Consider the following 27163-nt stretch of genomic DNA (forward strand, 5'->3'; position numbering starts at 1 on the left):
TAGTCTTTGACATCTTTGCGTAATGTGGGCCACCAGAACTGCCTCCGAACAAGGTGCAAGGTTTTAACAAACCCGAAGTGACCCGCCAGTTTGTCATCGTGTGAACGTACTAACACCTCTTTCCTGAAGCTTTCAGGGGCGTAGAGGCGGTTAGATTTCCAAGCGAAGCCTTGGTCAAAAGTAACATTGTCTTTATTTGCAAGCAACCAAGTATCAGTTTTCAGCTCTTTTAGAAACTTTTGTTGCAACTGGGAAGGAATTGACAAAGCGCTCGGCTGGGCGGTGTCCGCAGCGGGTGGCTGCTGCGCGCGCGTTTGGCTACGCGTCACAGCCTGCATACCCAATTGGGGCGCCGTCCACAGGGTGCTAACCACTTCTGGCGCTGCCCCAGAGTCCTGAGGTTGCCTTGACAACGCATCAGCCAGGAAATTCTTTTTCCCCGGAATAAACTTCAATTGAAAATTGAACCGATTAAAAAATTGAGCCCAACGGACTTGTTTCGGGCTCAGTTTTCGAGGGGTCCTAAGAGCTTCCAAGTTTTTATGGTCGGTCCACACCTCAAAGGGATGATTCGCCCCCTCTAACAGATGCCGCCAGGCTTCTAACGCGGCTTTTACTGCGAATGCCTCTTTCTCCCATACATGCCAACGTCGCTCAGTCTCGGAGAACTTGTGGGACAAGTAGGCACATGGCTTGAGGCATCCTGTCCCGTCTTGTTGCATCAACAATGCCCCAATGGAATAATCGGAGGCATCAGCCTGCACCACAAAAGGTTTTGAGGGATCAGGATGTTGCAAAATGGGCTCTTTGATAAAAGCTGCTTTAAGCCGCTCAAACGCCGTTTGACAAGCAGGCGTCCAGCGCAACAGCGCCCCTGGATTCTTTACTCTCCGAGTATCTCCCAAACCCTTGGTTCGGAGCAAATCGGTTAGTGGCAAGGCAATTTCAGCGAATCCCCTTATGAATAATCTGTAGTAGTTACTGAACCCCAGGAAACTTTGGAGTTGCCTGCGGGTACGGGAACTTTCCCAGTCCATGATAGCCTGCACCTTGGCAGGGTCCATTTCAATGCCTTTATCTGAAATTCTATACCCCAAATAGTCAATTTGGGTCTGGTGAAATGCACATTTAGACAGTTTGGCATACAATTCTGCTGATCTGAGTTTACTCAGCACCCTTTTAACCAGAGACACATGCTCTTCCATGGTTTCAGTATAAATCAATACATCATCCAAATACACCAATACCCCTTTAAACAGATGCTCATGCAGTACTTCATTGATCAATTGCATAAATACCCCAGGGGCCCCGGCCAAACCAAAAGGTAACACCTTATATTGGAAGGCTCCCAACGGGCAGTTGAAGGCAGTTTTCCACTCATCGCCTTCCTTGATTCGTACACGATAGTAGGCTTCTCTTAAATCAAGTTTAGAGAAGATCTTTCCCTTAGCCAGATGTGACAACATGTCCTTGATCAATGGCAGGGGATATTTATTGGAAATTGAGACGGCATTTAATCCGCGGAAATCGGTACAAAGTCTCAATGTCCCATCCTTTTTTGGGCGAAAGAGAACCGGCACCCCCACCGGTGAATTCGCTGGCTCAATGAATCCGCGCGCTAAATTTTTGTCCACAAAGTCTCTCAACAGAGTCAGTTCCTTTTGTGTCATGGAATAAATCTTTGGCTTGGGCAATTGGGTGTTGGGCACCAGTTCAATGGCACAGTCCGTCTTTCGATGGGGGGGCAATTGGTCGGCTTCCTTTTCGCCAAATACATCAGCAAACATTCGGTACTCCGGCGGCAAGCCTTCCAGAGGAAGGGCCGGGAAATGCGGAGTCGCAGCTGCCGCAACCCCCACCATCTCCTCTGGGGTACCCTTCCCCTCTGTCGCTTGGTAGAACCCATCCCTAAACGTGATAGTCCGGTAAACCCAGTTTATTTGGGGATTTTGCTGAACCAACCAGGGCACCCCCAACACCACCAAGGGACCCCCTACTGGAGCCACGACAAAAGACAAACCTTCCCGATGGCTGCCCAGCTGCAAAGCTACCCGCCCTGTGAAATGGGTGACCGGTTTGCCCCCTGCCATGGACCCATCCAGCTGTGTAAAGGCGATGGGTCGCTGTAAAGGGAAAGTAGGTAGCTCCAGAGCCGCTACCACATCGGGGTGCATTAGACACCGGGAACACCCCGAATCAATCATGGCCCATACTTCTACAGTCTTGGATCGGGAGCCCAACTTCAACTTCACCGTGAGAATGCGGTAACTGCCACTCACCGATGAAGGCTCGCGCCCTTCTTCCACCCCCTGCCCTGCGGCGCCCTTTAAAGCAGGTGGCTGGCGTTTCCCGCCGGCTGCAGTAGTTCGGGCTCACCCTCATCCTCGTAGAACATCACATCATCTCCCTCGGTTTCAGCCACCGCGGCTTTCTGCTTCCTCGGCAGGGCAGGGGACTTCGTCGGCGGCTTGCCGAGCCGTTCCTCTCCCTTTGCCTTCGGGCACGCCGCCACTCGATGCCCCTCCTTACCACATCTCAGACACAGGCCTTTTGCATACCGCTTCTCTCGCTCCTCATCCCAGGGTCGTTGTCCTGGTCTCCCCCCGGTGCTCGATGGGCGGCTGGGCTTCACCTCCCGCCCCGATTTGGCGGTCTTTCGATGGGCGAAGATCTCATGGGCATGCTCAGCCCTCCCCGCCAGCTGGATCCATTCGTACAGCGTATATGGGTCGTCCCTCCCCAAGGACCAGCGCAGCACCTCTGTGTTCAGGCCATCCTTGAATAACTCGATAATGGTGGCTTGGGACCAGTCATCCACCTTCCCAGCAAGCGCTTTAAACTCTAGCGCATAATCAGCCACGGATCTTGACCCCTGCTTAAGTTCTTTCAGAGCTCGCTTTGCCCTCTCTTTCGCCAGGGGATCCTCGAAGTGTTGTCTCAATGCCCAGAGAAACTCGTTGAATTTCTCCAGTTCAGGCGCTTCCGACTGGCACATCTGGACATACCAGTCTACCGCCCTCCCTTTCAGTTTGGTGGCAATGGTGATGATCTTTGCCTTTTCCGATTGAAAAAGCGACCCCCATTCTTCCATGTAGGCTTTAGCATTCGTCAGGAAAAATGAGAGTTTGGTTGGGTCCCCATCAAACGTGACAGGGAAGTCTCTCATCCCGCCCCCCGCCGGGCTGCGCCCCGCCACCGGGGCTACAGGGGTTTGTGCTTCCCGGGCTCGCGGCGGCGCGGGGTCCTGGGGCGGCCGCACCGGCGATGCTGCTATTTCCATCTGGACCGACTGGTCCCCCTCGCGCATCCGCACCGGCCGTCGCCGCTCCGGGGACTGCCCATGGGACGAAGGGGTTGAATGCCATTGGCTTGATCCTTCCCGGGTTTCTCTCAACGAGGTCACATCTAGACTCAGCTGCTTCAGTATAGTTTCTAACGAGTCCATTTTTGACTCCAGCACTCGGATACAATCCGGGGTGGGGGAGCCCTCCGTTGGCTGCACCTGAGCCACGGTGGGGGATACTGGGTATCTCTGCCTCCAGGATGGGCCCCCCGCCACCGTGACATCCCCTTGGGTCTCATCCCAGGTGACCAGCTCACCCGGAGAAGTTACGGTAGTCTCCGGGGCGGTTTTCATGCCCCCGGCTTCACCCTCCGACTCGGAGCTCGCCTCTTCTAGGATGGCTGACAGCTCCCCCCCCTGGGACGGTCGGTCGGGTTGCCTCACGGTCGAGTCCGGTTCCCCTTCTTCCATCATCACGATGTCGGGTTCGGTCATCGCTGGCGCTCTCCCTCACAGGGTTAGACACTTGTCTTTTCCTGGACAGGGGCCAGCGGGATTGGGATCTTAGATTCTCAGCTTTATGTAATGATTGCCCTAGCCCAAATACTCAGACTCACAAGAGGCTGCTATATGAAATCTGATTTATTAAGGAACTAAAGGCAAATACAGAGAAAGCTGAGAATGAGCAAAAGCGCGCCAAATACAAACTTAAACCCTTGGTGCAAACGTATCCCGCCTCCCTCATAACAGCCCCGCCCTTCACAGGTGCTAGCAATCGTCAGAGTTGCTAGCCTGGGAAAGTAACCTTGAACGCAGTAGATAATGCAAATACATTCCAGAGCAAAGCCAAAAGATAACTACTCCCATCCTCCCGAGAAAGATGAAACACGCATCCAGCTAATGACAAGCGAAACGTTACGATGTATCAAAGACATTGAAATGGCGAACATGACAATTACATAGATTCACAGTATTTCTGAAACATTATATATTGATGAGTTCTTTGATCAATTTAAACATCATATGTTAAAATAATTAAAATGTCAGCAAAACTCAGAAATACATTCAGATAGCAACACACCTGAGAAAGGTACGTTGCAGTTGCAAATACATTGCTAATGATAACTCTCTGGTTATAAGAAGGCTGTTAACAATACTTAGAGAAGCTACAGGCAGACCTTACTTAATGACCATTCGTTCAGCAACTCTTCAAAGTTATGATGTTGCTGTACAAATGGTAATTATGACTAGTCCTCAAAGTTATGGCCGTTGTGGTGCATATTTGGTCACATTATCAAAATTCAGGTGATTGGCAACTGGCCCACTTTTACAACCGCAGTGTGTGCTTCAATTCCCCCCACCTGCCTATCTTCCCCCCATCTCTGTCCTTTTGGCCACCCTGCACTCCTCTGCCACCACCGCCTACCCAGCTGACCTTTGTTTTCTTCCTCCTAGCGCTGGGTGAGGGTGCGACCCCAGGATGCCTACAGCAAGTGTGACAGAGCCTTGTTTGCCAAAGCAGCTTTCTGGGCCCAGCTGGGGAGGTGGCAGCGGGACGGAGCTGGCAGAGAAGGCAGCGTGGCACTGTGAGTGGCGGCTCCCTGGGTGAAGGTGGCAGTTGTTGGCACTGTGCAAGGCCTCGCAGAGGTCTTCTCTCTCTCCTACTTTTTAACATGTCTATGAAACTGCTCTTGAGAAGGCATCCAACAGTTCAGTGTGCAGAGTCATGAATATGCTGATGAAACCCAACTATACATCACCAACCCAGGCTGTAGGAGAGATGCTGTTGATAGCTTATGCCACTGCCTGGACAAGAAGCTGAACTTGAAGCCAAATAAGACAGAAGTAACGTTTGTACACTGATATTCTCTGTTACAGCTGTACTATGGGCCTTGCACTGGCTACCAATTGTTTTGCAGGTCTAATTTAGCGGTGGTTTTAACTTATAAAGCCTTTAATGGCGTGGCACCAGGGTAGCTGCAGGGCCACTTACTCCAACCTGAGTGAGCATGACCTATTTGTTCATCCAAGGGGAAACTCTCTTAGTTGCCCACTTCTGAGAAGTGAAAGGAACTGAAACCAGGAGGCGCTCTTTTTCAGAAGCAATGCTAGTCCTCTGAAAACGTCTCCCCATAGAGATACAATGGATCCTTTCCTTGATAGCATTCAGGAGGATGCTGAAAATCACACTGTTCCAGAGAGCATTCTAACTAACTAGCAAGTTTTAACCATTACCTTATTTTTATTTCCTCCTGCCATTTTTATCAAGATTTAGACTTGATCATTTGTTTTAGTTTTCTTTTAAATTGTTTACTGTATTTAAAGACTTACCATGGATGTTTTAATGTTTCTATGTCAGCTAAGATGCCAGGACTTTAACTACTAGTTTAACTACCTCCAGCATTTAGACTATAGATTGTAATTGTAGTTTTTTTTGCAATTCTGTGCTAATACTTTTTTCTATTTTATTTATTAATATGGTATTTTACTTCTACTTCTGTTTTGGAATGATGGTTACATTATTTCTTTTGTGCTGATTTACAACCAAAATAAAAGCAGACAATGGAATTATAAATAAAAAATATAAAGAATGGCTGCTCATTAAAAAAAAATAACCTAGAGATTAGGCAGATTACCTAAAACCACAGATTATATTCAGTTAAGCCAGAAATATGATTTTTAGTGTTCTTAAAAAGAAAATCTCTCCTGAACTTTTATGCACTTTTCATCAGACCAACCCAGTACAATCAAGAGTCAGAGATAATGGGAGGTATAATTTAATGATATCATGGAGAATATGAAGAAGGGAAAATGGACTATTCTGGACTACAGTGTTCCCCAAACAGAATGTATACAAAGGAGTAAAGTGTATCCTGACCAAATTGTTACAAATACTGTGGCAAGAGACATTTTCAGCCTTGTCCTCTGTGTTCTTCAGCAGATGATAATGGCCCCTGGTCATCATCATTCAGTTACTAAAGCACTAATTACCATTATCCATTCACTTATAAGCCCATAGAGTCCCAACCTTCGCTGCTATCTTGATTCATGGTTTTTCTCATCCCATTTTTAGGCAATTGTTTTCCAATGAAAAAGAGAAAGACAGGTGTTGTTGTTAGATACACAAACCAAAACAAAGACCTGCAAGGGGAGTCTGGGGAAAAGGGAAGAAGACAAGTAGAGAGACCAGTTCTTCAAGGTCAGAACAAAGCAATAAGCTATAAACAGGCATTTTCTGCAGTTTGATCCAGGATGAACTTGAACCTGCTTAACAGGGATTGACAGCTCTAATTCTTTTAACTGAAGGGTGGGGCTGAGGTTCTCTTACATTTTATATCTGTTATATCTATAGTCATAGGACAACATTATTCTGAGTGTTCTTTTTGATAAAAGGAGGAAAACACCCGTAGTTATGTCTTCCCAGACCAATGGATGAGGTTGGGTTGGTCTCCCCCTTGGGTCAATGTAACTTTTGGAAAACAGCACAGGGCAGTCTTCTTGGAGTCCTAAATCACAGAAGTTCTAAATTTCTGCTAAAGAATCAGATTGTATTTTTCTCTACATTCTATCCATTGTCCTTTTTCTTTCCCCAATTCCATTTCAGTCTCCTTTCCCACCACTTCATAACATCATCTCTGCTCATTACCTTTCATATGGCTTCATGAATAATTCCAAAAACACTGCAAACAAGCTATAAATACACACATCTAGTTGCTTTTTTTTGTTTGTTCTTGGGAATAAAAAAAAAAGGTTTTAAAACACTGCATCAATAATTTTTGCAACATAAAGTACAATGTTTCAACAAGGTACAGATCTCTGATAGGTCTGTGCAAGTTTTAAAAATAATTCAGAAGAAGTGCTTTGGAACATGTGAGACTGCAAGAGAAGCATGTTTCTTTAAAATAGCTGTGTCTTTTTTTCAGGCTCACACAGAAGCTTGAAAAAATGCCATAGCTGCTTTAAAGATTTCCTGTGCTGGAGGTATTGTACGCTCCAGAGGATCTATTCCAAATCATTTTGAAAATATGCACAGTCCTAATGTTTGATACCACTGCCCCAACCGTTTATTAGTCTATGAAAAGAAATAACAGATGGGATTGGAAACAATCAAGCTTTGCCTCAAATACCTGTTTATTCAGTATTAAAATTAACTTGCAAATGCTCAAGGTCATCAGACCTCGTTCCAGTTCCATCACTGTGACTGTGGCCGCTCTTCCTTTTGATTTGAATTGTGATGTTTACGTGTTCTGCAGAACTAGAATATTAGAATCACTGTAAATGACTAAAGTAGAAGTCTAGCCAATCTCATTATGAGAATCAAGTTAAACACAGATATTCTTTCCTGCCCAGATTTCCTTTTAACATGAATTTTAGTGATGTTAGAATGCTTAGACTATTTTGCATGATAACGTCATTATGAGATAATTAAATCATATGGAAAGGTAAGACTTTTACATAAATTTATCTCTTCTGTGACAGGAAGGAAACTGGTATGAACCAAGCAGACAACTGTTATGTTCAAATGTCATGTAAAATTATAGTTTAACATAGTGAGATTCTGCTTAGCTTATTTACAGGCTTACATGATCTCTTCTGGTACAGTTGTAAAGAGATCAAAAACTTCAAAAAATCTGCAGATTAGCAGCTGTCCAAACTGTGTACAATCTTAACTGTACTGCATAAAAATGAGGCAACTTTATAAACTGTATTTTGAGGTTGTAAGGTCTGTCTGAATTACGAATGACATGGTAAATTGTGATTAACCAAAAATGAAAACAAAAGTTCTATGTTTTCTGCAGGTATCCTGGGTAGGAGGGAAGCATATTAATTGGAGAAAGCTATGCTCCTTCTCCCATCTATGGTTTAGCATACATCTCAAACCAACCAATCCTGAGAGCCAGCACAGCAAAAAAGAAAGTCAACCCAACATTTATTTCCTAAGAATCCCACTGAGAAATGTTAATATTCTGAAACAGCTCCTTTATCTTCACACATTGGCCACAGAATGTTTACATCCCTTTCCACAACTGAAGCGCATAAATAGGCAAACGGCCCCCCAAAGAACAATTGTCACAAACATTACATTAGCCTGGTCTATTGTACTCTTGCCACTGCTAGGGTGCATGGCTGTACAAATTTAATTAAACCAACCACAGCAATGAAACTAATACAGTCTAATCTCCTAAAATCCAAAATAATGGAAAACAGGGTGAATAATCTCTGCTCAAAATGAGAATCAGCAAATGAGTTTCTTCTGCAGTATACTTCACTAAGCAGAAAACCTTTTGTTCCCCCAAAATAAAAGTTAAAGCTGTAATGGACTGTTCAGTATACCTTTAAAGTCACAAAGTATAAGACAAGCACACTGCAAAGTTCTATATTAGAATTTACAGGATTTAAGATCTGCTAGTACTGTAATATGAAACAAAAATTAGTACAGATGATAAAAGCAAACTGGTGTATCATTAAGGTTTTGCTACCACAAATAATAACTAAAATCTTTGACAAAAGGATTTTGCAGACAAACAAAAAGTAAGAATAACAGAATGGAAAGAAAATATTGGTGTAGGTTTTCAAGCTGGTACCTAACACCTATACTTGCTTTAGAGCTGCTAAATATTATGAAGAATTTGAGTGGCAGAAATTAAGGTAGGACCATTTCAGATTTCAGATTATGGATTTCCTTCAATAATGGAACTGGGCACATCATGTAAGAGCTATATTAAAACTTTCTATATAGTATAAACATCTGTTTTGTTAGAATGTTAGCTCTGGTGAGCTTCAGCATCCATGCTACGCCCCATCCTGAGGTGTGGCAAGTACTATCCAGGGCAGGTTTAATCATGGGAAGTCTGGAATGCCTTCCTCATCAAGATACAACTGATAAAACTATCCCATAAATTGTGCTCCTTCATGAGCTGCTGATGGTTAGAGAGTTAATAGGTAACCAATATGCACTAAGAAATCTGAAACGATGATTTTGCTCTAGCAATTGTTATCATTTCATCTTAAACCTAATGAAAGAATCAAGCAAAGCTGAGTTACATACAAAACCAGGGTGACAATACAACTTAAATTGTGGCCTCTGGCAACTTATAGCAAGCTGCTTATCTTTGGTGCTCCACACAAACTGGGAAGTGCCTTCCTATGTAGGTTTTCAATAGCATAGTGAGAACAGACTGCTCCATATGGAAGCTCTACTGTGACCAATTGTTCTCAACAGAGGCACTTGTAACAATCTGCAGTTTTAATGTTTGCAATCTGCAGTTTTAATGTTTGCACACATTGACCTTAACAAAGCTTTCACATGGGGATCTGTTGGACTAGGAAGTTCATGCTTGGTTTAAGAAAGGATATGTTTCCATCTTCTGTCTCTGAAAGAAAGAATTCAGGAATGTTCTAACTAAGGAAAATTATTCTTTAAAAATAGAACTGGCATGGGAACTAAAAATGAATATAAGACAATGTATACCTTTTCTGTATGAAAGTCATCTTTAAAGAGTAAATAAAAAAGCCCATTGTGCTGAATGTTGAATGGCATAATTATTTAGAAATCAATGTTTTTATGGAATTGTCTCAGGATTCAAATATAAACATTTTGCTCCTGCTTACTTATTGATCAGAAACAATGAAAACAAAAGGTTGAAGAGTCAAGGAAATCAGATTCTTAGTGCCTGCTTGCTATGTCTCTCCCAGGCATAAGGTAAAAAGAGCATGAAAGAGAAAAAAATGAGTTATTACTTCTGCCAACTCAGAATTCAGTTTCTTCCAGTAATGATCTCAAGAAAATTTCCCTTCATTTGACCAGGCTAGACAGCTAAAGATTAGGAAGGTAGAACCATTTTCTTACTCAGAAATAATGTGGCTGATACTTGTTTTGTCCAGCTTTACCCTCCTCAATAAAAGCAAATGAAACTAGAGTGGAAATAATTCTTTAAAATATGTATGTTAATGGTTTTTTAAAAGATGAGTTGCTTATTTATATACTGTACTGGAACAAAAAAATCCCATGGGTCTGAATACGGGTAAGATGGGCTGAGCTTGTATTTATCCTGAATGCATTTATCTACTAATTTCTACATACCTAATTTCGATTAACATAGCTGGAAATACTGTCTGTTGTGATGGTGTCAATACTAGGTTTTTCTCCTTTATCCAAGGTACTAAGATTCCATAAGATTCAAAGAGTTTTTATTGCTACCACTGGTTAAATACAAAACAACTGAGATGCCAAGTGGAATAAATTACATTGTTCTGCCATACAACTCTTTAAAGAAATGTACCAATCTGTTGCCTTGATCACTAACCACATAGTCAGCTGTGTGCACAGAGCCTGAAGTCTTTGTGTTTTTAGGCTTGACAATGCCACACGTCTTCTATAATTAGGAAGGAGTGCTGTTAAATACACTTTGGCTTTTTTATATTAAATTAAAAAATCAAATTTAGAGTATTTATGTGCAACTCCATTAGTAAGTAAGGATAGCATAGAAAGCAGGATGGTTTTACTTAATTCTAATTATCATCTAGCTTTCTTGCCATTGCTTCTTGAAGCAATCACAGAATGATTTCTTGAACTTGATATAAAAGTTTTGTACTTGTCAGTCAGTGTTAATTTAAAATAAGAGAAACAAAGTTTGTCTGAAAATACTCAACTAGTATTTGTCCATTAACACAAACCAAGATCTAGGAGTTACACACATTTTTAATCAAAAATAGGATATGTCTTTTGAAAAAAATGAATAGGCAGTGGTTTAATTGTGTATCTCCTTCAATTTCTGAAAGTGTAATCTTTAGCCAAGGCAGGTTAGGAGTAAGAGGAAAACTTATGCAATTAGTGGTCATAATTTTATTGGAAAAAAATGGGGGGGGCCTTCAAGGGCTCCAAAGGTAATGGGGTGAAGTGACACAGTGATGACACTGACAGGCACAAGGGAGCTGGATTTTAAATCATTTTCATAAATTGTTGCTTTTTTAAAAATTGGGAAATAGTACTGCCAATTTTCAGTGGCATTATCACAAGAACTCTAGGGGCTAGAGAAAGAAACCATGGTTTAAGGTCACCTAATGCCTACCTGTAGGGATCCTCATTTGAAATCTGTTTTTCAAATATTCCCAAACACACATTTATAACCACTAATAATGTTCAGAATTGCCAAATTGAATTAATATTCCTTCTCTTGAAATCAAGGATTGTTCATTCATTTGTAAACATTCTGCTTAAAAAACATCATCTATAAATATAAATATAGATGAATGAGTAACAAGTGTGAGTCTAATCATGAAAAAATGTGGAACATCCCTCAGTACCCAATGACTGCAAGCATTTTCAGGAATCTCATATGAATCACACCACTGAAGGATGCTGTAATACCATATCAGTTTGTGAAATATCCAAGAACAACCATTCTTACAAAGGTACATTATTTTGTCTGTCAAAAATAATAGCTTTGCAGACCAAGGTTTTTTTTTCCCTATGACTCTTCAGCATGTAGAAAACCAAAATTAAATCTTCACCAAACAAAAATTGAACCAGACAGTCTATCTGTTTCATGAAAGCCCCATTTTACAATTTATCTGTGGGAATTGCAGAATTTTTGTCATGAGATGTTCCCATAGCAATATGTAGATGTCATCAAAATGTTCTGCTTGATCAGAATATGGACATAATGGAAAAAAGCTGATTTCAGATTCAAGCTAAATAACTGAAGGTTGGGTAGGTTGTAAAAAGTGGTGGGTTTTTTTTGAAGAGGAAGAAGAGAAGGAAGAGGAGGAGGAGGATCACGTGAAAGCTCTACAAAACAGTAGCATTCTTATTAAAACTGACCTTCTATTTACCAGCCTCCTATGAACCATTAATAAGTTGTGATTTGAAGAGAATTTCTACTAATAGTGCTAAATTGGGAGCTCACATTTTTAGAATTTAAAGACAATCTACTTTCCATTCAGACCACACACACTTAACAGCACGCATAGGATTTATTTTCATACTTTCTGTGAAAAACCTATTACTCAAAAAGAGCAAAGCATATTGAACATGAGCATTTGATAAGCCAACATTTGGTTTTAGCTAGCCAAGCACATATGCAAGGAACACAAAGATCAGTGGAAGTCAGACAGGAGACAGGTAAGTAAGTACACCACTCTTTCACAGAATCATATATAGTCTTGGGGACTGATAAACCTAGACTGCTTTCAGCCAAATGTTTTAAGGTGAAATGAATCCTATAGTCATCAGCTTATATTTATTTTCTCTTCATCTGGCTTGTTTTCATAATGAGGATAATCTGTTTAGGCAGAAGAACCTGGAACAGAACTGCCACCCTCCAAATAGGTGGATATTCCTAGCACTTTGCTCTATAGGCTTTTGGAGTGGTAGGGCTTCTAACATTCCTTTCTTCCTTCCTGTAATTACCAGCCTTCTAACAGGTCCAAGTATGTTGTTCTCTACTAGTGATTCCTTTATAAATTAATGTGCTGTAGCTGACCTCATGAATCTAACAATTAATACTTTGGTGCAAATAGCTGTTTTTTCCCCTTATACCAATATTATAATAGAACAATAGAACAGCTGAGCAAGGGGCAGTGATTAGTTGGAACATTTTGAAATGGTAGAATTCCAGACTTTTTAAAAGGTGTGTATGCTTCTAAAATATTTGCGTTCATGTCCACGGAAGGAGGTGTGAGAGAAATACAGTGAGGTGGCCAGGCCAAGTACCGTACGTCTCAAGAAAGAGTTGTCAATACCTACCCAGCGGTATGGATAAGTTACTACAGGTTTATTTGCTATAAAACATTTACCAGGAATGAATGCTATGGATGCTATGTTGCAGTTCTACAAACCAAAAATGGAAAAAGAACCATCTAATGGGGAAAAAAGATTGTCCCTGAATACATGCCAGATCTATTCTTGATTAACTATTCTTTAAGGTTTTGTTTAAATGGTGGCCTTGAAGCAGAATCTCTCATTTGCAATTTGCAAGGACAATGTTATTATTATAATAAAAATACACCATTCATCATATAATATCAACTCCCAATGTCTTCTTTTTACATAATATCCTCCAATAATAAACCAAATGGAATAAACCACACACACACTCCTTCTACTACCAACAAACAATTTTGCAGCCCTTGAGGATAGATGAATGGATAGAGTGTAACTAGTGTTTGACTGCAATTCTCCTTCAAATGCACAAGGTGTATTCATATGTCTTTGGTACATGTATTTATATGAGCATACCCAAAAAGAAGAAAAAAATATTGCTATGACATGATGTTAGAAGACCAAACAATGCAAGAGGCACAGTAACATCTCCTACAAATAGGTATGAAATCAACCAATATAACTGACCTACAATTAATGGCCACTGCTGATGAATTGTAATTTCAGGAGCAGTAGCATAAACAGACAGTTTTATAATGAGCTACAGCTACTCACAGCATTACTATACTGAATTCCATAGTTTTTTTTTATGCGCATGTACTTCTAGCACAAGCCAAAATGACAGAAGGGGAACCACAGGGGAAAAACTGATAGGAAGAAAGAAAAAATGGATTCTTTCCTTTGTGCTACATTTGTGTGTGAAGGAAATACTCAGCCTTCTTTCCCCTTTGTGAAGAAAATAAAATCTGTCTCCCTTCTCCACAACTAGAATTGTGCAAGAAATTACAGCTGCTTGTACCTCCTGTAAAAGCCCAACAGGGGTCAGGGGTCAGGGGATGAATCGTTACAAAAAGTGTTTGGCATCCAAGGAAGGATAGACTTTGTTGCCCCTGAGTATTTATTACTTTTCAGTTCTGCTGTCCAAAGCTGTCCCAACACAAATTCTACAAGAGAAGCAAGTATTTTCTTAGTGGATATAAAATGTAGAGAAAAAGATCTGGTGAACTGGACCATCTAATAAGGAGAAATGAATGGAACAATCCATAGATATGGCTGAACTGAGATGAATTACTTACTTGACAGGCATTATAGATCAATTGATGCTCCAATTTCTTTACTCCTAGAATCTGCTGGAACATCTCATACAGTTGTTCTTTGCTCAAGATGAGTTCGGAAACAGCACTTAAAGCCATCCTATTGGACTGTTTGTACAGATCCTCCTCTCCCCTGTAAATGGCATCATATTTGGCTATCCAAGAACTTAGCACAGTCTCTTTGCTTAATCCATCTATCTCAGGCAAACTCCGGACTCTTTTTTCTATGTTCTTCTTAAAAACATCTCTGAAATCATTTGCTGAGCATCCTCCACTGTGGACCATCCTGGCAACTCGGTCACTCTTGAGAAAAACCTTTAGAACAAAAGAAGAATGAAGTTAGAACAAAGGTAGGTAAGAGAAGAGGAAAACAGATTTTTAAAGACTATTATGCTGTGGAGCAAACATAGTACTTGGATAAGGGACCATCTGGGAATTTGGTGGCTGTCAGCTAGAAGCATCCTGGAATCAGGCAATGACAAACTATTTTCAGAACACTAAGAAAACTTGTCACTCAAAAGCTACTGAGTTTTACTTACACTGAACAAATGTTTTTTTATGATCTTGTTTCAGATAACTACAAGTTGCGATTGATCCAGATTCTTCTTCTTGTGTGCTATGCCATTCTTCCAAACAAAGGACACGCCCAGACCAAAACCTACCTGAATTCACATCCCTGCTGTGAAGAATATCAGGAGCCACATCTTTTTTTAACATCTTCCTCTTTTTCCCTACTTTTTTTTTCTTACTGTACTTTTAGCCTTTTATTTTATTCTTTTTGTTTCCTCTGTTCTATTTTAGTTTGTATTAGTCCTTATTACTGCCGTTAAAACTTTCAATAAAATTTATTTTAAAAAGGGGAGAGAAAGCCTGATTAACTGTCAAATCACATCAGAGGTAGCAAGGTAGACGTGGAGACTGATGGCCCCTTTAAGACTAATCAGCTTTTTTAGGGCTATCAGACTTGTCTACTTCATTACATAGACGAATGAATGGTAGCAGCATAACCGTCTGGGAAATATATAGCAAAGTGTGTGAGGCAGGGTCTTCTATCCTGCAAGGGTAGGCAGCGTAGACACCCTCCTTCTTGTCTCACAAATACAACCCGAACTATTTCAAATGTTGGTTTTCCAATTTGTGACTTTGGGTAATTCCTGATAAAAATCTGACTTTACAAACTTTGTGTTAGTTAGCAAACAAGCCAAGGTTAGCATTGCATACTGTAGAGGGTTAGGCACACTGGCCCTCTGCAGGTGTTTATTTTAATGCCATGTGTTTTGCTTAGACATCTACCACAAATGTTGGCTCTGAGTTTTTCTTTTGTACTGGTCATGATACCCAGTTGAGAGAAGTTAGTGAAAGGAAGAGGAATGAAATAACTTCCTATATTTCATGTACCTCTGCCGCTGAACAGAAGACGTGACCTGTGCTTTCTTCCATTAATTAAACTGAAGGGAATTTCTCAATGAAGCAGCACAATCTAGCACTGCATATATAATTACAAATCACAACACCATCAGTAAACTCAAGAGAATATCCTTTGCTTGTCTGCTTTCCTAACAGATCATGAACTTCAGAGTGACAGAAGACTGTTTTAACAGTTCTTAACCATCAACTTTGTTTTCAGCAGTCTTTTTTTCCTTTTCAGTGCTCAGGCACTGCCTATCTTTCCTTTAGCTGTAAAAAGTATATTAAGATTTACTAGCACTTCTGAAGTACAGCTCAGAGTCATGAAATTCTTTGAATTTGCTTTGAGGCCCTCTATGTGACTTCCTATTGAGTAAGGACGCCTATGCAACTAATCAAAGACCTTTAAAAGCTCAATTTACTCACATGGAACCATGCATCCAAATCTCTTTAATTAATATCATGACATCCTCCCTGGTCACAGTGTGATCCTCAGTTGGCTAGGACTGCCTATGAGACTAATCCAAATAAAAATAGCAATGAATAGAACAAATATATGGTGCCATAGCAAAAGAGGGATGGGGAAAAATTTCAACACTGACAGAAGACGCCCAACCATCTTGACTCTGTTTGAAAGGCTGAGGGCAGCAAGTTTGTTATGTAAGGCAAAAAATAAAATGGGGAAAAAAAAGGATTTATGTTACATGGTTACCTACCAGCTTACAATATAGAATCTTAGGCCATACTCTGAAGAGCACAGTGCATAGCAAATCTGGGTTCAATTTGTGTCTGCAAATTCTATGCCCACTGTAGGAGATTTTGGGGGCCAAGTTAAAAACCTTTAACCCAAAACATCTTTCCTGGGAAAAGAAAGCACTGGCTCAGGTATATGGTGTCAATTTAGACAACTACTGCATTACAAAAACACTTTCCCAGGAAAACTACATTGCCAGCTTAGCCACAGAACATTCAGAAGGCCAAGGAATGCTGATAAGCTGGGAAAAGATACTGGGAGCCAAGCAGAGTTCTGGAAAAGCAAAAAAAGTTACTCCCTAGAAACACACTATGCAATAACTTCCTCTTTGTTCTTTCAAAACCTCATTGTCTTTGTAGTCCTGCCCCATTACTTCACAGTTACCCCATAATGGTCTGACTTCATAAGGCACATGATATATCCAATGAAATGCCTGCCTGCTCTGTCCAATCACATGTACGTTCTAATCTGCATAAGAAGGACTGTAACTCCACCGTGCTTTAGGCCTGTCTTTGCCACCAAGGCTCTCTATTGACTAATTAGTGCTTCAGTGTAGTATGTCCTGGTCTCTGGTACAAACGTATCCCTAAAAAATTCTAGTACATTGCCATTTAGAGTGACAGATGAGGCGGCTTTAAAAATTTAACAACCATATAAGCAAAATGCTATGTAGATTCTGAGATCAAAGCTGATAATTCTCTTTTAATGAAGGTTGAAAACAACATTCCAGAAACAGCTGTGTCTAATAAATACCATTGTTGTGGTTGAGGTTTCTGAATTACATGCTCAAGGATGTTGATTAACTGCATTTGTATCACCACTCTTTCCACAAAAGGATACAGGGTCAGCTTATCAGAACAACAAAGGGTTGGTACCCTTGAATATCTAAGTACTATAGCAACTCTGCATTTTCAAAGGAGGAAGCTAGGGTGTGGTGTCTTCTCTGCTTTCAATTGATATACCTGTCTCCTCAATGTTATATTCCTTCTTTATCAGTTGTAAAGTAACTTCTCACTTCTAATTGGGATCAGTAGATGTGCACATGTGCTCAGATTGTCTTTCAGGATCCCCCTATGTAAGAACTATGTAACCTTAGTTATCGCTCTTTGTTCTTTTGGATGCAAAAGGCCAGTGACTCACTGGAACATGCTAACTTTGTAATAACAAAACAATTGTTGGATCCTCTTCAGTTGTTGGCATTATTGGGTGAGATTTCCACCACAGTTGCTATACAGATACCATTTACACTATACTAGCAATCTAGTAAAGGCCCGCATAGTTAAAGCAATGGTGTTCCCCTTAGTGACGTAAGGCTGCGAGAGCTGGACCATAGGGAAGGCTGAGTGAAGGAAAATAGATGCTTTTGAACTGTGGTGTTGGAGGAAAATTCTGAGAGTGCCTTGGACTGCAAGAAGATCCAACCAGTCCATCCTCCAGGAAATAAAGCCAGACTGCTCACTTGAGGGAATGATATTAAAGGCAAAACTGAAATACTTTGGCCACATAATGAGAAGACAGGACACCCTGGAGAAGATGCTGATGCTAGGGAGAGTGGAAGGCAAAAGGAAGAGGGGCCGACCAAGGGCAAGATGGATGGACGATATTCTAGAGGTAACGGATTCGACCTTGGGCAAGCTGGGGGTGGTGACAACCAACAGGAAGCTCTGGCGTGGGCTGGTCCATGAAGTCACGAAGAGTCGGAAGCGACTGAATGAATAAACAACAAAAAACAATCTAGTACATTTTCAAGTCAGCACTCCTCTCGCTCTCAACAAAGAAACTGGATGTTTGTGATGAGAGATTAAACAACAGTAACAACCACAAGGTTCATGGTTTCTATTATTAAACAATGCATATGAAGATCTAACTTTTTAAATTGCTTATGAAAAATGTCTTGATCCAAGCCGCTTGGGCTGGTATGTGCATCAGAACAAAGCCAACCAATGGATTATGCATTTTCTTGAAGGCAGTAATTAAATTCTATCGAATAAAAAACTGACTTAAATACATATTTTGATTTTTTTAATTAACAAAACATTAACATAGATAATGAAATAGAATTATAGGCAAATATATGCAAAAATCAGAGAAAAGAGTAGTTTATCCTTAGTTAATTTTATCTCTACCATCCATTTTAGGTAGCATTCCAAAATTGACTATATCATCCTAAAACAATTTAAAAACAATTCTAAATTGTTGGGAATGTAATAATTGTAGCTAAAATTCTTCATAATCCAAAACTTAGGGTATCAAACTTTGATTCTCAAAATCACATTGGATTTTTCTAGCACACAGCTCAAAAGACGTTTATTGCACCCATCTTATTAAAAGTTTGTGGGGAAAAAAATATTGTCATAAAGCAAACAAGCTATGCAGAGTCAAAGGTAATGTTTTATTTCACACATGCTTAAGCTCGATCTTTAACAATGAGGTGATCAAGACAGAAACAGTTATTTGTCCCCAGACTGAGCTTTTGAGCCTTTTTGTATTCTTGCAGGTTCTTCTTGACAGATGCCTTCATTAGGAGAATTGATAACAGATGATGTTTCATTTGATAGCTGAACACCGAATGGCTCTACTTCAGCTGTGATGCTTCCCACAGTTCCAAGCATGTCCCACTTACACACTGGGCATGTTTGGTGCTTTAAAAGCCAAGGATCAACGCAGATTTTGTGGAAAAGATGCCCACAATGTAAAATACGGGCCACGTCTTTAGGCTTGTACATTTCTAAACATACAGCACAGTTCTCTCCATTTGATCCAACTTCTTTGTCATCCTCTTTAAATGTACGAAGCCCAAGATGATTAATGGCCTTAGTAATATCAAGCTCCTGCTGGCATCTCTGTGCCGAATTCCTTGCTCTTCGTAGCTTTCCAGCACAATAAAAGGTGCAATAGGCCACAGCTACAGAGGAAAAAATAAAAACTGTGCCCATATAATGGGTTAACCATGGGTAATAGTGCTTTCCAACATCAATGGTTGCCATCACTTGGATGCCATTCTGAATTAGACGCAGAAGGTCCATGCCTTTCAGATTACCAATCATAACAGCCACAGCATCTTCCGTTCCAAAGTTAAACATGGGAAACGCGTTGTTACCCGTACCAGGATAATTATAGATGATCACACCAACTGCTCCCTTTTCTGTAGCCACATTAATTTTTTTTGTAAATGAACACTGCCCTCTCATGATGAGTGCTATCCAACTCCCTGCATTTCCTGACTTGCTAAAATTTGTCACAGAGCTACAAGCATTTTGATGGGGCTCCTCTGGAGGTATCACAATGCCAGCCACCTTCTTCAAAGGAGAGGCTTTGGCAAACACCCCGTTTTCTGCAATCTCCCATACAGTCTGATTTCCAATTTGAAATGATACGTTAATATTGGCAATCCAAAAGCCGTCAGCTTGTGAACTCTGCAGCTGGAGCCCAAGATAGATGCCAAGGTGTAGAAAGCACAAAGTTGTTACCTTTCTTCTCTCAGTAGCAGCCCCAAGTAAATTCATGCCGACATCTGCTAAGCAGTCCCAGAGCCAATAGCCCAAAAGAGAACAAAAATCATCAGCACACCAGAACTGAGCGATATTACCAGTGTGATATCAAAAACCCATCTCAAAAATTATGGAGAAACAAGCTGAAGGGTCTATCTGCACGTATGTAACTTAGGTAAAGCTTTCTTACAGACAGTGACAGAATATTTTTCTCCCTCCAATGAAGTCGTTTATTGTTAAGTAATGAAATTGTGACATCATTAATACACTTTGCCAAGCAGGACTCATTTCTGCTTTATCTTACATAGAATTACACTAACCTATTTAAAAACAAATAAAAATTTTGATATAGAATTAAGTTTCACAAACCGTATGGCATACAGTATTTTTATTTATTTATTTATTTTTCACATTTCTATTACTGCCCATCTCCCCCCAAAAGGAGGAGTGGCATACTCATCACTGAATGACTTGTCCTATAATGTGAATATGCTGAAGGGATGCATTTAATATTGCATTTTAAAGTTTAACAAGTATCCTTAAAGTTGCTTAGCTTTTTAAGATCAAAGACAGACAGCTAAGTGCTCTTGTCTAACTGCGTTAAAGTCCAGCACAGCAGCATATATAGATGTGCTAACATATATACACATATTATTCTATAGTTTTCACAAAACCCCACAGATCACATCAGAGTCCTTTTACTTTTTTGTGAGCAGATGAAGAAATCACCCATCCACCCCCACCCCCAATTCTGTATACATTAATTTGGCAAAATGCGCAATTGGTGTGATGTGAAAATATTAGGGCTATGCAATTCCTTGAAGAGAAGTGCTCTGGAATGCTCAGAGGTGTGTATGAAGTATCTCTTCTTAAATATTTAAAGTGGCTGCTTGGAAATTGCTTACCACCATCCCTGACAGCATGGGCATGCACAGCCTTTTTGCTTTGCTGGAAAAAAACAAACAACCCAAAGCAAGATGCACAGCCACAATAAAACAACTGGATGCTCTTCTGAAGCAGCCTTGAGGCTGGAAAAAGACACAGCTGCTTTAACCATTTTCCAAAAAAGGTACTTTGTGTATTCCCACTACTTCTGAAGCACCTCTTTGCAAGGATTTGCAAGGACTCTGAAAATATTATTCCTTTATATATAATAGAGAGACAGGGATGATTCTTCAAATACCTCTTTCACACAATTATTAATGTCTGAAAAGAGGACCTTTATTTCTATGTCTTCCATACACACATACCTTCATATACAGTAGTAGAGATCTCTGACAACTGTTTGCTTTTCATGTTTTCATGAACACACCACTTTTACTGAACAGAAATTGAGAGGCATGTGTTCTTTTTTTTACAAAAAGACAGAAGTTTAGAGTTGGCTTGGGGGACTTTGTTCAAATACCTGAACTGCCATAAAACTCACTGAGATTGACCTTGGACATGGCGGTACTTCTCAACGTAATCCAATACATAAGCCTTTTAAAGGATAGAATGGGACAACTTAATAAGCATGATCCTCAGGTTCAAAGAGGCAGGGGCTTGATGCATAAATGAGGAAAATAAAAATCTATGGAAGAAATGCATGGAACCATATGTTTCATCATTAGACTTGTTAACAGGATCTTGTAAACAGTAAGAGTTTCATAGATACTCTTCCCATTTTTAGCAAAAACGAGACGTTAGTTTCACACTGGGCAGGAGGTGGGCAGGAAGTGGCAAAGCATTTTCCTAAGCATAAGTCTTTGGGTTCCTTACGGGGTCCAATATTTTTCCTTCCTAAGGAGAAATGTTCAAATTCTCTTTAAGCAATATCTACTCACAGCTCAGGCTATGCAAATGCAGGCATGCAGACATGGAATTCAACTTACCTTGTGAATTTTTGACATACTTTTGATGTTTCATATCAGGACAATCCCTTGTGTTAGTAAGCCAGTTATTTATTTCAAATTATATGCATTAATACTTTAATATCTAGGAGAAAATCTTGCCTCTACAGATTTCTTAGCTAGTTTTCCCCTAAGAGAGGAATGATCCACTATTGTAGAGAATGTCTTCCTTTAACTCACTTTTGATTTTCAGAATATGAAGCCACCAATAATTCCATGGCATGTTTTTTAACTGTTTAAGCAATTTGTGGGGTGGGGGAGGGAGATAATATATGACTCAATGTTGCTTTACAAGAAATTCCAGTGGCAAGAGAAATTATAGCTACTAAGTCATTTCAGAACCTAAACATATTATGTTTTAACATGCAGTCTTAAATCCTTTCATGCTCCATGGATTAAGCTGCCTTGCCCAGTATGTGCCCTCCAGATGAGTTGATCTTCAGTTACCACTGTGTTTCCTAACTAGTGTGGCTACTAACTCTAGTTTGGGGAAAGATAACGTTCTAACAATCTATATAAAGAAAAACTGTGTTTCCCTTCCAGAACTATCAAATACAATTAACACTGCAACATAGTTAAACCCCTTTTGGAGATGAAGGTGAAGTTGTCTTTGAAAACCCTTCCAATTGCCCTTCTCACTGATACCATGAGTGTAACAGAAGGTAAGAGCTTTAGTACATTAGGAACCATATGCTAACAGTTCCCCTTCACCCTCCATCGGTATACTCTAAGAACTGAGAAAATAACCAGGAGAGAAAAGAAAGATTTCATCTCCAAATAAACTGTGCCTTTCAAAAATTATGTCATTTTTCCAAGATTGGAGGTGTGTGTGTGTGTGGGGGGGGAGAACTTTCTGTAGTCTTTGGGTTGGAATCTTTGCCTATTGTGTATTATGACTGCAACAACCAGGATCTGACTACAGTCTGCCAGGTCTGGTCCTCTGCCTTATGAAAAACTAGGCTTCTTCCCCATATGTGCTCTCTTCCCCTCTCCTTGATCGTCTGACCTGGATAGAACAGTCCTGAATAGAACTGGGAAGGGGTTCCTTTTGGAACTAGGAATGAACTGAAATTTTCATGAAACAGTAGGGATGTACTTTAAGGGATATAATGGGCAGTAAAATTCAAACGCTCAATTTCTTTAACAAGTGCTAGATTTTCATTATTGCCAAACAGTCTGTCATATTGGCTTGGCTAATATTGTCATGAATTATGCATAAAATAGCTGTATATCGGTAGCCAATTCCTGGCACGCTATCTATCTTGCTTGTTGCTTTGTTCCTGAACTGGTTGGAGCATGACCTAATCCAGTAAGGTAGTTCTCCCATATGTGAAGAAGAACACATTAAGCAGGGCTGTGTGAACCATATGAGGGAGTATTTCACAAAGCCTGTTGGCATGAATGACATAATGATGCATCTACATCCTCCAGAATGCTGAGGTGATCCATGAATGTACAGTACATGCATGGTCACTTCATCTTCTTGATAGGTCCAGCAGAAGCCCTCAAAGCATCCATGCCCAAGCTTTCAGAGGATATACCTGCTTCACTGCTTCTAGGGGGAGATATGCCCAATTAAATGCAAAATTCCAGAGGTTAGCCAGAAGAGATAAGGAATTATTTTTAAACAAGCAATGCGCGGAAGTGGAAGAAGACAATAGAATAGGAAGGACAAGAGACCTCTTCCAGAAAATTAGAAACATCGGAGGTAAATTCCAGGCAAAAATGGGTATGATCAAAAACAAAGATGGCAAGGACCTAACAGAAGAAGAAGAGATCAAGAAAAGGTGGCAAGAATATACAGAAGACTTGTATAGGAAGGATAACAATATCGGGGATAGCTTTGACGGTGTGGTCAGTGAGCTAGAGCCAGACATCCTGAAGAATGAGGTTGAGTGGGCCTTAAGAAGCATTGCTAATAACAAGGCAGCAGGAGACGACGGCATCCCAGCTGAACTGTTCAAAATCTTGCAAGATGATGCTGTCAAGGTAATGCATGCTATATGCCAGCAAATTTGGAAAACACAAGAATGGCCATCAGATTGGAAAAAATCAACTTATATCCCCATACCAAAAAAGGGAAACACTAAAGAATGTTCAAACTATCGAACAGTGGCACTCATTTCACATGCCAGTAAGGTAATGCTCAAGATCCTGCAAGGTAGACTTCAGCAGTTAATGGAGCGAGAATTGCCAGATGTACAAGCTGGGTTTAGAAAAGGCAGAGGAACTAGAGACCAAATTGCCAATATCCGCTGGATAATGGAAAAAGCCAGGGAGTTTCAGAAAAACATCTATTTCTGTTTTATTGACTATTCTAAAGCCTTGGACTGTGTGGACCATAACAAATTGTGGCAAGTTCTTAGTGGTATGGGGATACCAAGTCATCTTGGCTGCCTCCTGAAGAATCTGTATAACGACCAAGTAGCAACAGTAAGAACAGACCACGGAACAACGGACTGGTTTAAGATTGGGAAAGGAGTACGGCAGGGCTGTATACTCTCACCCTACCTATTCAACTTGTATGCAGAACACATCACGCGACAAGCTGGGCTTGAGGAACCCAAGGCTGGAGTTAAAATCTCTGGAAGAAACATTAACAATCTCAGATATGCAGATGATACCACTTTGATGGCTGAAAGTGAAGAGGAACTGAGGAGCCTTATGATGAAGGTGAAAGAAGAAAGTGCAAAAGCTGGTTTGCAGCTAAACCTCAAAAAAACCAAGATTATGGCAACCAGCTTGATTGATAACTGGCAAATAGAGGGAGAAAATGTAGAAGCAGTGAAAGACTCTGTATTCCTAGGTGCAAAGATTACTGCAGATGCTGACTGCAGTCAGGAAATCAGAAGACTCTTAATCCTTGGGAGAAGAGCAATGACAAATCTCGATAAAATAGTTAAGAGCAGAGACATCACACTGACAACAAAGGCCCACATAGTTAAAGCAATGGTGTTCCCTGTAGTAACATATGGCTGCGAGAGCTGGACCATAAGGAAGGCTGAGTGAAGGAAGATCGATGCTTTTGAACTGTGGTGTTGGAGGAAAATTCTGAGAGTGCCTTGGACTGCAAGAAGATCCAACCAGTCCATCCTCCAGGAAATAAAGCCAGACTGCTCACTTGAGGGAATGATATTAAAGGCAAAACTGAAATACTTTGGCCACATAATGAGAAGACAGGACACCCTGGAGAAGATGCTGATGCTAGGGAGAGTGGAAGGCAAAAGGAAGAGGGGCCGACCAAGGGCAAGATGGATGGATGATATTCTAGAGGTGACGGACCCGTCCCTGGGGGAGCTGGGGGTGTTGACGACCGACAGGAAGCTCTGGCGTGGGCTGGTCCATGAAGTCACGAAGAGTCGGAAGCGACTAAACGAATAAACAACAAACCCAATTTTTATATGTTCCTCATATAAAACTCAACTTATTCCCACTTCTTTTGCTCATTACAAACATAAATCATGACTGGAGCAAAAATTTATAAAATCTGTATCACAGAGTTGGAAGAGGTCTTTTAGGCCATCAACTTCAACCCTGTTCAATGTCTCTAATATAAAGCCAAATTAAAGGATCAATTTTGAAATAACTGCTCTAAAGAATACAGGAAATCAACTTATTTAATTCTGCCTCGTGTAGTGCAGAGTGGTAGGTGGGAGTACTGCAACCGAAAACTGCCCCCATGACCTGAGTTTGATCCCAGCAGAAGCTGGATTCTTGGGTAGCCGGCTCAGATCGATTCAGCCTTCCATCCTTCCGAGGTCAGTAAAATGAATATCCAGCTTGCTGGGGAAGGTGACGACTGGGGAAGGCAACGGCAAACCACCCTGCTCTATAGTCTGCCAAGAAAATGTCACAAAAGTGGCGTCCCCCCAAAGGGTCAGACATGACTCAGTGCTTGCACAGGGGGCCTTTCACCTTTCAATTCCTTTCCAGCTGGCATTTAAATACCACTTGTACAGCACTGAAAGGAAACCATAAATATGTTAAAAGCAACTACAATCCTACGGGAATAGGTGATATCATCTGGTATTTTTCTTCCCTGGGTAAAGAATGCAAGAGGAAACTGACAATGGAGAATTAACTAACAGAAAACAGGGAGGGAGGGAGGGAGAGATCGGTGGTCATTTCTCCTGAAATATGTTTTAATGAAATATTACATATACTATTTGAATCGATTTCAGCAGAGCACAAGCTTAAAATCCAACTGTTTATTTAAAATGTCAAATATTTAATTGTTTCTTTCATGCAGATTTAGCTTTATGGCACTTATTATAGGAAAGTTAAAATCAAGGATGACCAAAAAATAAAATGCACCAATGGAAATAACAGAGATTAAAATTACACTATTGGTAAATTATAGTCTACCATTTATGAGAACCAAATTTAAAACCTGAAAATTAGCTGAATTAAATACAAATTTCAGGTTATCTCTACTTAAATCAAAACTGCTACTGAAGTCATTTCAATATTTTGTCCCAATGACCGGGTCTTTAAAAGGCTGCAACAAGATGATATGATAAAAACCAAATGAAAATGTTCTGGCCAAATATCTCATCTTTCAAATGATTGAGAAGTCATAAAATAAATGTTGGGGCTTTCCTGTTTAACAAACCAACCAATGAAAAGCCACTTTGAGTAGAAAGACTGAAGCAGCATGAAAGCCTTTATCAGTTAAAAAAAATTATAGGTAGCCTATTCAGAGCAAAGCAGGTTCTTATAAATGAATTACACATGCAAACAACATATGTAAAAGCCTATCACCAATGTATTTAAAATAAAGCAAAATCAAACAGCTTTGACAGTTGCAGATCATACACACAGTTTTAATTGATCACACCTAACCCCTGAAATACCACTTTCCTCCACAGACAAGTTATTCTTTGTTTAGTGAAGAGAATAATCACATGTATACGTGTGTGTGTGCGCGCGCGCGTGCATATGCACATGTACAGTATATCTTAAGGAAGGAAAAAGTCACCTCTCTCAGTTCCTTTGGATAATGGCATAATTGCAAATCGGGCAAATCCCACGCTTTAGCAACCAGCGGTCAATACATTGTTTGTGGAAGATATGCCTGCAAGTTAAAATCCGGACCACCTCTCTTGGCTTGTACGTCTCTAAGCAGACCACACAAGTCTCTTCTGCCAGATCAAATTCATCCTTTTTTAACTTCCGCAATTCAAGAGAACAAACAGCTCTCCAGAGTTCTGACTTCGTTGGTTGGGCTCTCTGTTCTTCATGTCTTATCATAATCTGTTCCGGAGAACAACAGAGTAAGACATAGGCTACAACTATCAAAATGAGAGCAAAAACACAGATATATATCTTCCAGAGGTACAGGGTTGCTCCCACTTTGATTAGG

General features: G+C 40.5%; 2 protein-coding genes across 5 annotated transcripts in view; both read right to left on the reverse strand.

Annotated features, from left to right (window-relative positions):
• The window catches only part of CADPS2 (calcium dependent secretion activator 2), a 351208-nt gene that overhangs the window by 229004 nt on the left and 95041 nt on the right, over nucleotides 1-27163 (reverse strand). For all 4 annotated transcript variants that reach the window (XM_063309566.1, XM_063309564.1, XM_063309563.1 and 1 more), the window contains exon 3: nucleotides 14243-14575. In XM_063309566.1, the coding sequence (XP_063165636.1) occupies nucleotides 14243-14575 (333 nt within the window). The remainder of the gene's footprint in view (nucleotides 1-14242; nucleotides 14576-27163) is intronic.
• Nucleotides 18872-19927, reverse strand: RNF148 (ring finger protein 148). The gene has a single exon (XM_063308702.1). The coding sequence runs from the start codon at nucleotides 19925-19927 to the stop codon at nucleotides 18872-18874; it is 1056 nt and encodes a 351-aa protein (XP_063164772.1).

This window comes from Candoia aspera, chromosome 7, assembly GCF_035149785.1.
Source record: "Candoia aspera isolate rCanAsp1 chromosome 7, rCanAsp1.hap2, whole genome shotgun sequence".
In the NCBI taxonomy this organism is placed as follows: domain Eukaryota; kingdom Metazoa; phylum Chordata; class Lepidosauria; order Squamata; family Boidae; genus Candoia; species Candoia aspera.

Excerpts from the sequence above, each read along its gene's own strand:
- RNF148 (XM_063308702.1), bottom strand. The coding sequence starts at position 19,927 with ATGAATTTACTTGGGGCTGCTACTGAGAGAAGAAAGGTAACAACTTTG.